The 18642-nt window shown below is 41.9% G+C and overlaps 1 protein-coding gene across 2 annotated transcripts in view; it reads left to right on the forward strand.

The window, feature by feature from the left end:
- Psma5 (proteasome subunit alpha 5) overlaps positions 1-18642 on the forward strand; it is a 31718-nt gene that overhangs the window by 5060 nt on the left and 8016 nt on the right. For both annotated transcript variants that reach the window (XM_005367887.3, XM_026789650.1), the window contains exons 3-8: positions 6638-6764; positions 9956-10023; positions 11121-11228; positions 11360-11418; positions 12783-12885; positions 17800-17886. In XM_005367887.3, coding sequence (XP_005367944.1) covers positions 6638-6764; positions 9956-10023; positions 11121-11228; positions 11360-11418; positions 12783-12885; positions 17800-17886 — 552 coding nt within the window. The remainder of the gene's footprint in view (positions 1-6637; positions 6765-9955; positions 10024-11120; positions 11229-11359; positions 11419-12782; positions 12886-17799; positions 17887-18642) is intronic.

Raw genomic sequence — 18642 nt, forward strand, 5'->3', positions numbered from 1 at the left:
GTAGACCAGGCTGGTCTCGAACTCACAGAGATCCGCCTGCCTCTGCCTCCCGAGTGCTGGGATTAAAGGCGTGTGCCACCACCGCCCGGCTCTTTGAAGTATTGAAAAGGAATGCTTAGAAGAAAGAAAGAATAAGATGTCTGGGTCCCAAACTAGAAATTTTGATTTTGGTTTCTGGGGTTGGCTTCACACAGCAGGTCTAATTGCTCTAACGAGGACTGGGAGCCATGCAGGTAGTTTACTCTCTTAAGCACATGCCTGTGTCATCTGTCTCCAGTGTAGGTCTAGTCACCTCTGTTTATAATGCTTTCTCACAAACCTGCTCATTGCCTCAAGTCGTACATGGTGTAAGGAGGGAACTGAGTCCCTCGAGTTGTCCTTCTACTTCCACAGTTCCCTGGTACACACATGTATTTACCCACAAACATAGACAAATAAATATGGTTAAAAACATTTTTAAGAGATAGCTCATTTTGTTGGGAAAGTTCATATTAGCTCAGAAGTCCAGCCTTCTGGAGTTTCTTTCTGTGGGGCTTAGTTGCTTTTGAAGCACATAAGTTGTTTACAGCTGTTCCATGGAGTGACTCCCCACATGACTGGAGAGCGGCTGGGTCTCTCAGTTACTTATAGAAGGAAGATGCTGTGTAGTTGTGTAAGAATCTGGAAAGGCAGGAAAGAGTGACTAGGTGAAGTTTTAGAAGTGAAATGGAAACATTGTAGATAAAGAACTAGAAAAAAGAGGGCCACCTGCAAGTACTTCCTGATCTTTGCTCCGATTGAAAGTGTTTTAGGGGGGCTGGAGAGATGGCTCAGTGGTTAAGAGCACTGCCTACTCTTCCAAAGGTCCTGAGTTCAATTCCCAGCAACCACATGGTGGCTCACAACCATCTGGAATGAGGTCTGGTGCCCTCTTCTGGCCTGCAGACATACACACAGACAGAATATTGTATACATAATAAATAAATATTAAAAAAAGAGTTTTAGTAGGAAGTGCTAAACTGTCAGATTTCAAGCTGTAGTGTTGGTTTGAGCTTCAATGTAGACAACGGTTCTGCTTAAAACTGTCCTGCTTTAGAAGACCTTTAGGACTGGTAAGTTTTAGATTCTCTGCAGATAATGAGGTAGGATTTGAGCTCTGTAATCTTAGTTGAACTAGATAGTAATGTAGCCCATAATAAGATGAACCATTATGAACATTCAGATGCTTTGGAGCTTAATTAATTTGCCATTTGCTTTGATGTCTTGTGAGATGCCAGTGAGAAGGCTTGGCTAGCTTGAGAAGACCTAGAGAGTGAGATTGTGGAGATGGCTCACTCAAGATGTTTGCCATGTAAGATCGAGTACCTGAGTCTGGATCCGCAGCACCCCCATACGTAGCCACGGTAATGGTGCCTGTCTGTGATCCCAGCACTGGGGAGACAGAAGCAGGTGGATCGTCAGAGTTTGCTGGTAGCTGTCCTAGCTGAATCAGTGAGGTACAAGTTCAGTGCATGGACCCTGTGTTAAAAACTAAGGTGGAAAACAATGGAAGAAGATGCCCAGCATTGACCTCTGACCTCCACATGCACATTGTTATGTGTGTAACACCCTTTGCACATGCACATCTATACAGTGACTAATAGTTCTGGCTAGAAGTGATCATTTGGAATACTTTGTAAATAATGAAACTGAGATATAGCTAGCATTGGCAGGGCATGCACCTTTAGAATGGGTTCTCAAACCTGTGGTGATATCAAAGTTACTATCTTAGGTGTCTGACACTGGTTGCATTACTGCGTTATGTTCAGGGAATAGCACACAAGACGTAGTTCAGATGTGCCTTGTCTCCTACCTTTCCTCAGTCTGCAAAGGTGGCTAGGAGGAGAACTTTAAGCATTAGAGTATACAGATATTAAAAAATCTTGGATTTTGATACCCTGTGTGTTCATGTGTTCATGTGTTTACACATGTATACACAGTCTGGCACGTATGAAATTAGAGGACCACTTCCAGGAGTCGGTTCTCCTTTGGTCAGGAAATTCAGGAGCTGAGCTCAGGTTGTCAGGCTTTGTGTCAGGTCTTTACCTGCTGAGTCATCTTGCTGACCTTGATATATTTTATAAAATAACCTCAGAAATATTGACCTTTTTATTATTATTATTATTATTATTATTATTATTATTATTATTAGAAAATTGAAATCCAAATTAAGTAGACTGATAACGTGTTTTGTGCTGTGAAGCCAGTTTTCTATGTGATTGAACTGAATAACTTTACTTTGTGGGGCTTTCTCTACCAGTTAGATGCCAATGGCACTTACCCGCGAAATGCTCTAGACTTTGTTGAATTTGGTAGGGGCAAGAGAGCCCCCATTTTAGAGTTGCTTTGCTAGAAAAAATTAAAAGTGGATGTGAATTTGGTTCTGTTTTGTGCAGTGAGTAGCTGTGCCTTGGTAGAGTGGCCAGGGTGTGGCGCCGTGGTAGGGTGCTTGCCTGGCCAATGAGAGGTCCGAGGTTCAGTCTGTGCCCAAATTTAAAAATTATGGCAATTAGGGAACACATAAGTCTTATGTTTAATTTTCTAGGCAGTGGTTTTGTATTTATTATTGTTATTATTTTAATTTTAATTTTTAGGGCATGCACCAGTATAGTTTTAGAGTCAAAGTTAAAATGGCTTTATAAATTGTGTTAAAAAGAAACAGGCCCTAAGGTTCATACCATCTGTTTTCAGTTTCCTAGAGCAGTACTTTAAACTTTATTTTTAGATTAATTTTATTTATTTTTTTTTATGTGTTTGGGTGGTTTTACTTGTATGTATTTATACCATGTGTATGCAGTGCCTTCAGAGGCCAGAAGAAGGCCTTAGTGTAGAAGTAGCCTGGGAATGGGTTTCTTTTTTCATTTCTGGCAGCACTGGCAAGTGGACTCATGGTCTAGGGTGTGTATTCTACCATTAATCAGTAGCCTCAGTTTTAGTTTAAGACAGAATCTAGCTGAGCATGGTAGTGCTTGCCTTTAATCCCTGCAATCAGGAGGCAGAGGCAGGTAGAGCTCTAAGTTCAAGACCAGCCTGGTCTACAGAAAGAGTTCCAAGATGGCCAGGGCTATATAGAGAAACCCTGTCTTTTTTTTTTTTTTTTTGGATTCTTTTTTTTAGTATTTATTTATTTATTATGTATACAGCATTCTTTCCATGTATGCTGCAGGCCAGACCCCATTACAAATGGTTGTGAACCACAATATGGTTGCTGGGAATTGAACTCAGGACCTTTGGAAGAGCAGGCAATGCTCTTAACCTCTGAGCCATCTCTCCAGCCCCCGAGAAACCCTATCTTAAAAAGAGAAAACAAACAAAAAACCAGAATCTCACTAAATTAACAAGCTGGCCTTGGGCTCATGTAGCTTAGGCAAGCCTTGAACTTTCTGATCCTCCTTACTCAGCCTTCCTGGTAGTTGAGATTATAGGCATGAGCTACCAAACTTAAAGCAGTCTCTCTTCCATTGTTTGTCCTCATGGGATTATGTCTATTTATTTTAGAAGGCCTTTATTATAGTCACAGATTTGAGGAGGAAGTGGACCTTATATATGTGTTCAGTTTGCATCCTTAGTAAGATGTTAGGGCATTCACTAGTTACATAAGAGGTTTTGGCAATCTGCTATAGTTTCACAGGTATCCTTTGTTTAAAAAGTGGGGGTCCAGGGTGGTAATGAAAGACTAAGACAGGAGAATCATAATTTTGAAGCTAGCCTAGACAACCCTATCTCAAAACCAAAATTAGTTACCCAAAATGAAATAAAAAGCTGGTGTACATTTAATAATACTTCTAAGTAAAGTTAGAATTTTATACATTTGAGAGTAAAATATATATATGAGGCATGATGTACTCATGAATAATGATTGTCAGCTTAACAGGATCTAGAATCACTGAAGAGGCAAACCTCTGGGTTTTCACAATAAGTTAACTGTGCTGGGAAGGCTTACCCTAAATTAGGGCGGCAACAGTTGTGGGCTTTGATCTTGCACTTCATAAAAAGAGAGCTTGCAAATCAAAACAACTCTGAGATTCCATCTTACACCCTAAGAATGGCCAAGATCAAAAACACTGGTGACAACTTATGCTGGAGAGGTTGTGGGGTAAAGGGAACACTCCTGCATTGTTGGTGGGAGTGCAAGCTGGTACAGTCCCTTTGGATATCAGTATAGTGATTTCTCAGAAAATTAGGAAACAACCTTCCTCAAGACCCAGCAATACCACTTTTGGGTATATATCCAAAGGATGCTCAATCATGCCACAAGGACATGTGTCCACTATGTTAATAGCAGCTTTGTTTGTCATAGCCAGAACCTGGAAACAACCTAAATGCCCCTCAGCCGAAGAATGGATAAGGAAAATGTGATACATTTAGATAATGGAGTACTACACAGCAGAAAAAAAATGACGACATCTTGAATTTTGCAGGCAAATGGATAAAGCTAGAAAACACTATTTTGAGTGTGGTAACTCAGACCCAGAAAGACACCTATCATATGTACTCACTCATAAGTGGTTTTTAAACTTAAAGCAAAGAAAACCAGCCTACAAATCACAATCCCATAGAACCTAGACAACAATGAGGACACTAAGAGAGACATAAATAGATCTAATCTACATGGGAAGTAGAAAAAGACAAGATCTCCTGAGTAAATTGGGAGCATGGGGACCTTGGGAGAGGAGTGGCAGGGAGGGGAGCAGAGAAAAATGTAGAACTCAATAAAAATCAATAAAATTAAAAAAGAGGAGAGAGAGAGAGCTTGCTGATCACTAGCATCCATTGCTCTTTCCTGGTGGTTGTGCAGTGTGAACAGCCGCTCCTGTTCCCGTCACCATCCCTGCCCTCCTGTATTATGAACTGTATCTCCTCCATCTCTGAGCCAAAGCAAACCTTTCCTCCTGCAAGTTGCTTCATGTCAGAGATTAGACAGAAATATTTTGATAACATTTAGTCTAAAGACATGTTAAACTCTGGGCAGTGGTGGCACACGCCTTTAATTCCAGTACTTGGGAAGCAGAGGCTGGCGAGTCTTTGTAAGTTCGAGGGCAGCCTAGAATAAAGTGAGTTCCACAACCGTCAGAGCTGTGACACAGAGAAAACCCTGTCTCAAATAAAAAACAAACAAAAGACATATTAAACATGCTCTGTGTGTGGTTTCATGGAGGAGCTGGAGAGATGGCTCAGTGGTTAGAGCTCTTGTTGTTCTTCCTGGGTTCAGTTGTGGGTGACTCACAACTGCCTATTATTCTAGGCTTTGGGGATCTAATGCCTTCTTCTGGCCTCTGCAGGCATCCTCATACAGTGCACATACACACAGAGAAACAGATAAATAAAAACGAATTAAATTTTAAAAAAGATTCATGGAATTCTGTGGGTCTTTTTTTACCGTAACAGGCTTAATCAAATCTGATGCTCACAGTTGGTGGGTCATTGTTTTATAGAACTAAGAAGATACAGTGGGGATCCAGGGCATAAAACGTGGTCTTGAGGCTTTGAGTAGTGGATAAATTTGGAGAGGCAGAAGGAAGAGTATATTCTACAGGAGACAGCTTTAGGAAGGGTTCTGGTAGACTGCTAGTGTTGCTGAGGGTTGAGCTGTGCTAAGGATTTGTCCATTAATAGTGAGTGATAAAGTTGGAGGTGAAAGATGGTGATTACGAGAGCCTCATTTGTTTTTTAACTTACAGACAATACAGAGAGTATAAGTTCTTGAGAGAAATATAGTGAAGATAGCATTTTTTTTAAATCGATGTATCAAATGAGCGATACATTCAGAGCAGGAGACTAGAGATGAGACAGGATTGTGGCTCATACTTTGGGAGGCAGAAGCAACTACATGTATGTACCGGACTACATAACAAATTTCAGCTCCGCTAGAGTTACATGATGAGATCTTTTCTCAGAGGGGTGGGGTGGCAATGTAGCAGCACCGACATTTGTTTATTATGTGGTAGGTACCACTTTCTTGATGTAGGTGTTATGATGTCTTCATTGTGCAGACAGAATTGAGACACGCAGTGATGAGGGGTGACTGGAGCGGTGTGGGGACGTGAACGTACGGTAGTGTGGACTGCTGGTGACTTTGGATTAAGTTAGTAGCTGACTGTGCCGAGTGAGGATGGTGGTCCTTTCTTTTCCCACTCTCCTTTCCTCTTTTCTTTCCCAGAGATGACATGCGTTTGGGGAGCATAACCTATTGGACAGACCAGTATACATAGCAGAGGTAAAAGTCATGAATTCAGGGGGAAAAATACAAAAAAGAAAAGAGAAGAAAAACTATGATTAGAACTTTAGAATTCCTCCTCCCAGGATTAGTGTTAACATAGGTCAGTTTTCAGATGTGTTCAGACCTTATTGGATGCCCACCCCATTTTTGGTACCGGGAACTGAACCAGAGCCTTGCTCATTCAAGGTGAACACTCTGCCATGGAGCTTCCTATGCTCCCCCACATCCCAGACTTCCTCTTCCAAAGTACAGAATTCTGTAAGTGCTTTTGCTGTTCACAGAGCAGTGTAGTGTTTATTAGGTGCTCTCTGTTCTGCATACTAGGTATGCAGAGATTTCTTTGAGCTATGCATTATAACTGCAGCATGGTTTTTGTTTGTTTGTCTTGTTTTGTTTTAGCTTGGTTCTACTGCCATTGGTATCCAGACATCAGAGGGTGTGTGTCTAGCTGTGGAGAAGAGAATTACCTCCCCACTAATGGAGCCTAGCAGCATCGAGAAAATTGTAGAGATTGATGCTCATATAGGTAAGTAATAAGTGGAAGCTATGAGAAGATTTGGCATTGGTTAGTTAATCTTCTGTGATCCAAGGGAGGTTCATACAGCAAATGCTTACCTTCTGATTCCCTGTTATCTTCAAGGTGGGAGGCAGTAGAGCAGCCTCAGGACTCGCTATGCTTGACCTACTACTGGAAATTCTTTTCATCTTCAAATTTGCTGTATTTTACTTTCTGCAGTGCTTGGAATTGAACCCAGACATACTCAGGTGCTAGGCAAGTGTTCTACCACTGAACTATAACCCAACATTGGCAAATATGATATTTAAATACAAAATGATTGGATCCTAAGCTAGTTCCTGTGATGGCCATTTTACCCTGATAGTAAGCAAGCTAGAGCCAAGATAGAATGGAAAATTGTAATGTCCACTGAGAAAAAATAATTCTCCAAGATCTTTGGAGTGTTTAAGGGTCAAAGACGTAACAGTTGACCAGATCAACCCTATCCCTGTGTATTAGACTTAATAGTTGACCAGATCAACCCTATCCCTGTGTATTAGACTTAATTGTTTTTCTCACGGCTACCTTTGCCTCCTTTCTCTGGTCTTCAGTATAATTTTCTTGCTTTGGCTCTTGACGTTGTAGCATTAAACGATGTGTACTTTTACATTTTACTGCTTTGTGTTGTAGTTGGCTATTCAAATTTGCTTATCTTATTTACTCAACCTAATTAATACAATATTTGCAAAATAATTAATTGCTTAAAGGCCATAAGAACTAAATGCCATGGTAACTGTGGGAGCGTAGTATTCTCTTTGTTAGCTAGAGAAGCAGATTTTACAATTGAAACATGTCTGCTGTATCTCAGGTCAACTGTCCTTTGGAGGTAGCTCAATGTCACTTCATTCAAAGATAGAAAACGCTATATCAGACTCCACAGCTATAGACAAGAGGGAGACATGCTGTTTGTCTCCCAGGAACAGGCAGTCTTATTTGTGTGGTGCAGTGTGATCAGTGAGGAGATGAAGGAGAAACAAGAGTTTTATCTGGCCGGGCAGTGGTGGCTCACGCCTTTAATCCCAGCACTCGGGAGGCAGAGGCAGGCGGATCTTTGTGAGTTCGAGGTCAGCCTGGTCTACAAGAGCTAGTTCCAGGACAGGAACCAAAAGCTATGGAGAAACTCTGTCTCGAAAAATCAAAAAAAAAAAAAAGAGTTTTATCTGGGCTCATTGATCATGGATATTAGTTATTTTTTCTACACTGTGACCAAAGATCTGACAACTTAAGAGAAGGAACCTTTCTTTTGGCCCGCTCACTGTTTCAGAAGATTCACTGTCATCATGGTGAAAGCATTGTAAACATCTGTGTTTACATCATAGGAGACCTGCAGTAGAGAAGACTGCTTGTGTTAGTCCCTGGCTTTCTCCTTTTTCCATTTTATTCTACCTGTAGCCCCAGCCCAGCTACCCACACTCTAATGGGTCTTCCCTGTTTTGTTAATCCTTTGGAAACCTGCACCAGACACACCAGGAGGTATTGCCTCGGTCTTTCCTATTCTAAACCCTATCAGTAGAAAGTGAAGATTAGCCATCATGATTGAGTTTGCCAAGCCTGGTAGCTCAGGCCTCTAATTCCAGCGCTGAGAGGCTGAGCAGCTAGACTATAGCCAGTCAGGGTTTCAGAATGAGTTTAAGGCTAATCTGGGCAATTTAGGGAAGGTTCTGTTACAAAACTAAAAATAAGAATAGGGCTGGAAATGGATGAGGCCTTAGAAAAGCAAAGCTGTCTGCTGTAAAATATCGGGGTATTCACATTTTATTTAGCATGATTGGAAAGTGAAGTCTGTATGGCAAGAGACAAGCCTGGAGGTCAGAGAATAGAAAGTTCCCCTCCCCAATCCTGCTAAAGGGCTTGGACATTTGCATTGCTAGGAAGTGGTCTAAACAGTGAGGACACTGCAACCCCAGTAGTTTTAGAATATTCTCCTGACGGTTTTGAAGGTAGGGTGATGGGGGCTGAGAATTGAGGCAGGGGAGTTAATAGTTAAGAAAATTTTTAATATAGCCAGGCAGTGGTGGTGCGTATCTTTTATCCCAGCACTCAAGAGGCAGAGGCAAGTGAATCTTTGAGTTTGAAGAAAGTTTAGTCTATAAAGTGAGTTCCACGACAGACAGAGCTATTACCCAGAGGAACCCTGTCTCGAAAAAGTAAAAACAAAACAACAACAAAATGGCCCCTGTGTAAAGATGACATGTAAATTCATGAAGCATTCTTAAAAAAAATGTTTTTAGTAGTTCAAGTATTTGGTCATCAGCCAAATTATGAAATTTTTCAATGAAGGCAGTAGCCAAAAGAGAACTTAGGATCTGATTGGTTGTGAAGGCCAAGGAAGACAAGGGGTTCCAACAAGGGAAATGAGTTGAGACAGTAGTATCCAACTAGATGGACTGAAGAGTCATTTGACTTCATAGATCTGAAGCTTTGGAGAGAAACTGAGATTGAGATTTGAGTCATGACATAGAAGTAGCAATTACAGCCATAATCTTGGCACGTTCGTCCATCAGGCAACTTTCTCTCTAAAATAACTAGTTGGTTTGTTGGAATAGGGAATTGAAGAGGCTTTTGATGTTTTCCTGAGGACTTCTGCTGCAGTCTACAGTGAGATAGTTTCATCTTCTCAGGTTTGGTTGTAGTGTTTGCTTAGCTCAGAAGTGCATCATGGGGCTAACAAGGTGGCTCAGTGGGTAAAAGCACATGACGCATAAACCTGGTGACTTGAGTTCCATCCCTGGAACTCATATAAAAGGTGAGAGGAAGAGAACTGACTTTACAAGAGTTGTTCTGACCTCTACACGCGTTGTGGGACATGTGCACCCACTCTCACACACACTGTACACGTACACACAGATAAGCTAATAATGATGAAAGTGCATGTTAGGTGTGTTGTGCTCTGTAAGATTTGTACAGGGACTTGTAGGCTGCAGTATGTGGACATTCGTGTTCGGCTGGCTTACTGTCTGCACTTACTGTCAACATGGTTGGTTTTCTATTGTATGATCATTATACCTGTACTCAGTGCTCTTCGTTTCCCATTTATTCTGTTGGGTTGATTGCTGTGAGATTGCTGCTGTGGTTCCAGGCCAGATTTTTAGTATTTACTTAGTGGATGAAAAGTTCTAGAAAGTTTTGGCCGGTTGGTCACTGTTACTTTTACATTGCAGGTTGTGCCATGAGTGGGCTAATTGCTGATGCTAAAACTTTAATTGATAAAGCCAGAGTGGAGACACAGGTAAATCAGCATCTTCTCTGCTTTTTACTGTGATGCATGTGCACCTTGTTTAATGATGATAGAGCTACTTGGGTGATATTGCAGGTGTCTGTGTTACTATTAGACATGGCTCTTGGGAGTGTTGTGGGTTGATTCCCCTGCTATAACCCTGGGGACTTGGGATTTAGCTCTCCAGGCATTGCAGCTTAAAGCAGGTTCTGGTCAGCTTCTTCCAGGTTTACCTTACATAAAGCATGCACAGTTTCCTCTGATTGGCTTTCTGTGGGATGTGGTCATAGTAAAAGGCCTTTTCTGCCAGGCTTATAAAATTGATCTCATCTGGTAAGCAATGATTTGTACCAGGTGACTTTTTAAGAATGTTGATTTTCTTTAATAAAACCAAAAACCACAAAGAAACCGATGGGTATCTGGTTTGACTGTAATAGGCTAGTATAGGAAGAAAAATAATTGCAAGGTAGACGGTTCTGCTTTTATTGGCATGCTTGTTCTCCATACTTATGTAGAATAATTTAACATAAGCTCTAACAGGAAAAGATGAGTATTTGAGGAAAATTGACACTTGGTTACTAACATTGACTGTCAGAAGACTGAACTTGCCACTTTACTCTTAGATGTCAGCCCTGGTCTTTAAGGCTAGCAGCCTGTCTTATTTTCAGAGCTTATCTGTGTGTACACGCATGTGCTCTCTCACCTGCTCTTCTCGCCTTCGTCTTCCTCTGCTCCCTCTTGAGACACGATCTTTCTGCGTACAGCCCAGCCTCACCTTGAGCTCATGATCCTCCTGATGGCATGGATCATGGACATATGCCATAGCATCTGGCAATCAGACTTGTCCCTCTCTGATATAGTCCCAAGTATTCAGTGGCTAGTATTAATCAAGAAGGTGTTGATTTGGGCAGGTGATCGGTCATCCTAGCCCTTGGGAGGCTAAGGTAGGAGGAGGATTGCAAGTTCTACTTCTGTGATATGTAGTGAGACCCTGTCTCAGAAACAGGAAGAGGAATGCGAACCTCAATTTTCACTTGGTAGAGAAGTGGTGGACTGTTTTGAGTTTCATTTTTCCAAGGAGGCAGTATCATTCTTTGCCCTTTTTCTAGAACCATTGGTTCACCTATAATGAAACAATGACGGTGGAGAGTGTCACCCAGGCTGTGTCCAATCTGGCTTTGCAGTTTGGAGAAGAAGATGCAGATCCAGGTGCCATGGTGAGTTAGTTCTGATGCTTGTGTTGAGCCTGGTTGCTGTTCTGTAGTACTGAGGGCATTTGTCCTCTGCCCATGTTTTCCCCACTCCCGTTATTTGTAGTCTCTTCTAAATGAATTTTTTTTGGTTCTAGTCTCGTCCCTTTGGAGTAGCATTGTTGTTTGGAGGAGTTGATGAGAAAGGACCCCAGCTGTAAGTACCATTCCCACCCTCCCTGCTTTAGGGTAGTGGTGATGATTATGATTTGTAGTGTGATCTAGTCATTTAGATCAACTCTGAAGTTTACTGAAGAGTTAGAAAGAGTTAGAAACATAACTCAGTTGGTAGGGTGCTTGCTTAGTATACACAAAGCTCTTGGTTTCATCCCACTACCACATAAAACCAGTGTGGAAAAGCATGCCTTTATTCCTGGTGTTCTGAAGGTGTAGGCAGAAGAATAAGTTTAGGTTTGTCCGTGGCTACATAGTAAGTTACAGACCAGTCTTGAGCCACTCTGCTTTAAAAGGAAAGAAACAACTGGGTGGTGTTGCACACATTCAATCCCAGAACTCGCGAGTCAGAAGCAGGCATCTCTGAGTTTGAGGGCCCTCCACCCCTACCCCCCCACCCCCGTCTACAGAGCAAGTTCCAGGACAGTCAGGGATACATAGAAACATTGCCTTGAAAAACCAACCAGCAAACAAACAAACAAACATAAATTAAATGAAAAAAAAAAAGTAAAAAGAAAGACGCATTCTTTAGGAAAAAGTAGGACTTCTGAGTCAGTGTTTCTGTTTTGTTTATGCAAGAATTTAGGGATTCATGGAAAACCTCTATAGACGCAATGCTAATTCTCAGAAGAATTAGAAGTTACCTTATTGCTATTCCCACCTGATCTTCACACTCACATTGTTGTGTCAAAGATAAGATTGACTATTGATCAAGACTATTATAAGTACCATGGTCATTCTGTTAACATCTTGGGTGTGCATAAGTGCCATGGGTTATGTATACTTGTTCTGTTCTTCCTTCCCAAGACCCTGAGGAAGATAATGATTTTCTTTTCTTTTCTTTTTTTAACTTTTATTTTTTTGTGGATTTCCCATTATTCTTCCCAATACCACTTACCTCCAGTACCCCTTAAATCTGCTCCCTGCACTTGTAACCTCCCACCAGAAACAAAATGTAAAAGAAAACCCCAAAACAAAGAAACAAAGCAAAAACAAACAAACCAACACAAACAAAGACTCCTGTGAAGGCTGTAATGTGGTCCATTGAGTTGCTAGAGATTTTCTTAACATTTTCTTCTTTTTTAAAATAAAATACTATTTTAAGTGAATTTTTTGATTAGCACACAAAGTGGGTCTCATTGTGGCATTTCTGTGTGTGCAGATGTATGTATCAGTAGTAAGGACCTTTAAAAAGAACTATTTTCTCAAAACAAAAAGTTTTAGGAACTATGCCTCAGTACTTGAGTAGTAGTGTGTCCTGGCTGCAGGGTGAAACGCTCAGACTTCTTTCATTGAGGCATTTGTGGCATGAAATGCTTCCCTCTAAAGTATTGTTGTCCTTTTCAGGTTCCATATGGACCCATCTGGGACCTTTGTACAGTGTGATGCTCGAGCAATCGGCTCTGCTTCAGAAGGTGCCCAGAGCTCCTTGCAAGAAGTTTACCACAAGGTAATCAACCATTGTTATGAATTTCACTGTCATTTTATAAGTCTCTGTAATCTTATAACTTCTCTGTAATTAAACTATAGGCCTGAAGAGTTTTGTTCTAAGTTTGTTCTAAGTTTTGACAGTTACCTTGGATTCACAACCTAAAGCAAGACATCAAACACTATTTTTCTAGCAAAACGATCTACTTATTAATCTTTTTCCTCATTTGCAACTGCATTTACCGGTGTAGTTTTGTCTCTTCTTGTACTTTTCATGAATGAAATTAATACAGCTTGTCTTTCCAGTTGTTGTGAGTCTGTGCTGGAAGTGAAGCCACTGAGTTTTTTAGTTTTGGAGACAGGATCTCTCTGTCGTCCCGGTTGTCCTGGTGTTCGCTGTGTAGACCAGGCAGTGTTGGCCTCTATCTCCACAGCTTCATTTAGCAGTTGATAATGCCTAGTGTGGATATTAAGACAAGTGAGCACCTGGTACTTTCTTTCTGGAATAGGAAGGCTTGGGGTTTTGTGACTCATGGATATGGTTGAAGGCTACCATGCATATCCCTGGGTGGCTCTCATAAGGATATCTGCTCACATCAATACCTGATGTAGGGATGCTTAAAAGGTATTTTTGGGTTTGGTATAAGATGAGTCTATACAAAAGTTAGGGCTACATTATACTGTATTCTCTGATTTTGTTACTTTTCCGTTGCTATGTAGAACATTATGACCATGGCAATTTATAGAGGGAAGAATTTATTTGGGTTTAATTCCAGAGGGATAAGAGTCCATCGTGATGGAGAGGCATAGCAGCAGGTGGCAGGCACAACAGCAGGAACAGGAAGTTAAGAACTCACATCCTCAATGCATGAGGCAGGGAGAGGAAACTGGAAACAGGGTGAGGCTTTAAGCTCTCAAAGACTGCCCCCAGTGAATACTTGCTCCAGCAAATATTTACCTAAACCTCCCCAAATAGTGCCACCAACTGGAGACCAAGTACTCAAATACTAAAGCCCATGGGTAGCGTGTCTCATTTAAACCACCACTGTGCAGTACCATTATGTCTTTGAAAGATTTCATAGTTTAACCACAATTTTTTATTACTAAAAATGATAATAATCATCTGAGCCTTTAGCAGAGACTTTTTATCTTATTTTTTTATTTTAATTCTTTTCTCATGGCGCTGAGGTTGGGGTGACCGTGACACTTTCTTTTTTTTTTTTTTTTTTTTTGGTTTTTCGAGACAGGGTTTCTCTGTGGCTTTGGAGCATGTCCTGGCACTAGCTCTGTAAGACCAGGCTGGTCTCGAACTCACAGAGATCCGCCTGCCTCTGCCTCCCAAGTGCTGGGATTAAAGGCGTGCGCCACCATCGCCCGGCTCGTGACACTTTCTTAAGGGATACAAGAGAAAGATTTGCTGTAGCATATGATAGTGTGTAATAGTGTCTCCCCACAGAATTTTCTTTCCAAACTGGGATCAGTGCTCAGGCTGTTGTTGTGCTTCATCAGCTAAGCATATGTAATATAAAAAGGGGAGAGGGGGCCGGGAAGACAGCTCCCTGGGAGAACACTTGTCCAGCATGTATGAGGCTGTGAGCTCAGTCCCTGATAGTAGAAACGAAAGCCCTGCAGCCTGGATGTCACTTGATTTATCTGCTGCTACAAGATCTCACAGAGATCCGCCTGTGTCTGCCTCCTGAGCACTGGGATTAAAGGTGTGCACCACCTGCTCTTGGCCAAAGGCCGGCTTTTCTTAAGCCACATGAACCAACCTCTGCTGGCTTCTAGCTTTTCTCCTGCAGCTTCCTTGCCTCAGCTTTTGTTGAGATGAAGAAGTTAGAGCTTTGCTATGGAGTAGCCTTTGGTCTAAAGGAATGTTGTAACTGGTTTGATTGTTCAGTCACTAAAACTTCATACCAGCTCTTAAAAAGCTGTTTGACTTTTCTTCTTTCTTCCTTTTTTCTTTTAAAGATTTATTTATTATGTATACAGTATTCTGTCTGCATGTTTGCCTACATACTAGAAGAGGGAATCAGATCACATTATAGATGGCTGTGAGCCACCATGTGGGTTCTGGGAATTGAATTCAGAACCTTTAAAAGAGCAGCCAGTGCTCTTAACCTCTGAGCCAACTTTCTAGCCCCTACTCTAAGATTTTATTTTGTGTGTATCGTCTTACCTGTATGTCTGTGTACCACGTATATGCAGTACCCTTGGAGGCCAGAAAAAGATGTCATGTCCCATAGGACTAGAGTTGTACATGATTGTAAGCCATCATGTGGGTGCTGGGAAGTGAGCCCAGGGCTGCTATAAAAGCAATAAATGCTCCTAATCACTAGGCTGTCTCTCCAGCCCATCTTAATTTCTCTTTCTTTTCTCTTTGACAGGGTCTTACTGTGTAACCATCCGTGGGAGCTGGCCTGGAACTCGAGTAGTCCAGTATGGCCTTAAGCTCTGCAAAGAGCCGCCTGCCTCTGCCTCCTGAGTATTGGGATTAAGGGCGTGCACCACCATACCCAGACTGTTCTACTTTCTTACCAGTCACATGTTCACTGGAGTAGCACTTTGAATTTCCTCTTGGGCCTAGAGAGATGGCGCTCAGCAGTTAAGAGTACTTACTGCTCTATCAGATCCCTGTACCTACATTTGGTGGCTCACAAATGCCAGTAACACCAGCTCTAAGGGATCTAACATCCTTTTCAGACTCCCATGGGTACCTACACACACAAATAAAATAATTTTTAAAGAGGGCTTTTCCTTTCCCTTCCCAGCTTGCTTACCTGTTCAGCACAAGAGGGCTAGCTTTCAGCCCAACTCAAACTTTGATCAACTCTAAGCTTTACCACTGTGAGTTTTTGATTTAAAAAAGGACATGTGTCTCTTCCCTTTACTGGTACCCTTGAAGTCATTACAGTTATGAATTGACCTCATTTTAGTGTTATTGTGTCTTGGAATATAGAGAAGCCCCAGAGTAGATGGACTGTAGCGCCCTCAGACAGCTGCTACATTTGTTAGCGTTAGCATTGCCTGTGAGGCTGCTGTCACCCCAGAGCAGTTACAGCAACAGTATCAAAGGTGACTTGCTATATTCCTTAGTAAAGTGCTTCTTTTGTAAGCATGGTACCCAGAATCCTCATTAGTAAAAGCCAGCAATGCTGGAGAGACGTGTCGGTGGTTAGAGAACACACTACTCTTACAGGGGACTGAACAGGTGACTCACAGCTCCCTGGAACTCCAGCTCCAGGGGATCTGGCACCCTTTCTGTGGGCCCCTGCTCTCGTGTGTATACCCACACAGAGACACATATCATTAAAAGGGGGAGGACAGCCAGATCCTGTAGCACAGGCTTGTATTCCCAGTGCTCCGGAGGCAAAGACAGGTGGATCATTGGGGGTCACTTGCTAGGCAGCCTAGCATTCTAGTGAATTCCAGGCCAGTGAGAGATTGGTTTCAACCACTTTTAAAGGTATCTGAAAATAACATCTAAGGTTGTCTTCCGACCTCCATCCACATGCATGCACGTTCAACCCTGCCTCCCATGACTCTGCATACACATGAACATTCACACACAAAAGAAAAGAGGGGGGAAGGGTGATAGATAATATTGAAGTTAAGCCAGGTGGTGGAGGTGTACGCCTTTAATTCCAGCACGCAGAGGCAGGTGGATCTCTGAGTTTGAGGCCAGCTTGGTCTACAGAGGGAGTTTCAGAACAACCAGGGCTACACAGAGACCCTGTCTCAAAAAAGCAAACAAACAAAAAATTGAAGTTCAAACTATTGTGACAATTAGTCAGAAATAGCACAGAGACACAAAGTAATCTTAGGCTTTTAGAAAAATGTCCCTAGTAAACTTGTTCACCATAGGGTTGCCATAGACCTGTAGTATCAGCTCAGTGCTGCAAAACAAAGCATAATAAAATGCCATTGGCGGTAATACAGATGTTGGATGTGGAGGACATGAGGTATGGTCGGTGTCCTAGTTGGTACCTCTTATTTATTCATTTAACTTTATGTGTATCAACCTGACACAAGTTAGAGCCATGTGGGAAGCGGAAATTCAGTTGAGAGAGTACCTCATCAGATTGGCCTGTAGGCAAATCTGTAGGACATTTTCTTGATGTAATGATTGGTGTGGGTGGGTCCAGCTCACTGTGGTAGTGCCATCTCTCTGCAGGTGTTTCTGGGGTTTATAAAAAAAATCAAACCGACAGGTGGTGGTGGCGTACACCTTTAATCCCAGCACTCGGGAGGCAGAGGCAGGTGGATCTCTGTGAGTTCGAGACCAGCCTGGTCTCCAAGAGCTAGTTCCAGGACAGGCTCCAAAGCTACAGAGAAACCCTGTCTTGAAAAACAAAACAAAAACAAACAAAAAAACCCAAAGAAAGCAAACCGAACAAGGCAGGAGGAAGAAGCAGTAAGCAGCTCTCCTCCACAGCCTTTGCTTCTTTCCCTGCCTTGACTTCCCTCAGTCATAAAGTGGGACCTGAGAGCTCTAAGGGGAAACAAACCCTTTCCTTCCTAAGTTGTTTTTGGTCATGGTGTTTATAACAGCAATAGAAACCCTAAGACAGGTAAAATAAAATGAAAACTGGATTTTCTGAATCATTGGATTGCCTTTGTAGGTGAATTGGGCATTGTTAGAATATTGCCCAGGTTATGTTATCTTCTAAATCAAGGAATTCAGGTATACACTAGAGATGTGTGGCCTTTCTCTCTTTCTCAATGATCATTTGCTGTGTGGGAGTTAGCAGCGCAAAGTAAGACATTTTTCTTCTGAATCAGTATATTCTACTTGTCATATACTTGAATATTTATATTATTATATAATGTATAATACGATGTAAAGTTTATTAATATTGGCGAAGCTGCTTCTGAGGAAGGGAGAGGGCTGAAGGAAGGGATGTGTTCACTAACAGCTCATCTCACTCTGTTTAAGTCTATGACACTGAAAGAAGCCATCAAGTCTTCGCTCATCATTCTCAAACAAGTAATGGAGGAGAAGCTGAACGCCACGAACATAGAGGTACTTTCCTGCTCTTCTGTGACTTGACAGTGCTATCGCTCCCACTGGTGAAGACTGGGTAGATCAAGGAAATCTTTCTGCATGCACTGTTTTTAGGTCATTGATAGCATTTGAGTAATAATCAGCATTAATGAGGTCACGGTGGGATCCAGAGTACAGTGAATTTAAGAGTGAAGGAAAAACAGGGTTCTTTCTTATGGCCGATTAACATTAGCAAAAAGCAGCATTGAAGAAACAAGAAAAAAATTAATTTAGAGAAAACTGTAAAAAGGTGAAAACAGCACAGATAACAGTGTTTCAAAGAATAAAATTAATTCAGCATTGTTCTTGAGACCCCGAGGTAGTATGCCGGATGCAGGCAAAGAATATAGGAAATCCAATCCCTAGCTAAGCAGTGTGCTGTGCAGTATATAAGGGATACACAGATAATTAGGGTGTGGGTGGAACTTCTGAATGCTGTAAGAACAGATTTCTCTGTAACATGTGATGAGAGTAGGAAAGCATCCTGGAGGAGGGAGGCAAAATATATCCCAGGAAAGAGAATTATAGCATATGCAGTAGATCAAAGGGTTGGGGCCATGGGTGCAACTCAGCAGTAGAGTGCTTGCCTAACACAGTGCTTTTTCCTTAGCACTGGTGGCGCACGCCTTTAATTGCAGCACTCGGGAGGCAGAGGCAGGCGGATCTCTGTGAGTTCGAGACCAGCCTGGTCTACAAGAGCTAGTTCCAGGACAGGCTCCAAAGCCACAGAGAAAC

Source organism: Microtus ochrogaster, unplaced genomic scaffold (assembly GCF_000317375.1).
Source record: "Microtus ochrogaster isolate Prairie Vole_2 unplaced genomic scaffold, MicOch1.0 UNK25, whole genome shotgun sequence".
In the NCBI taxonomy this organism is placed as follows: Eukaryota; Metazoa; Chordata; class Mammalia; order Rodentia; family Cricetidae; genus Microtus; species Microtus ochrogaster.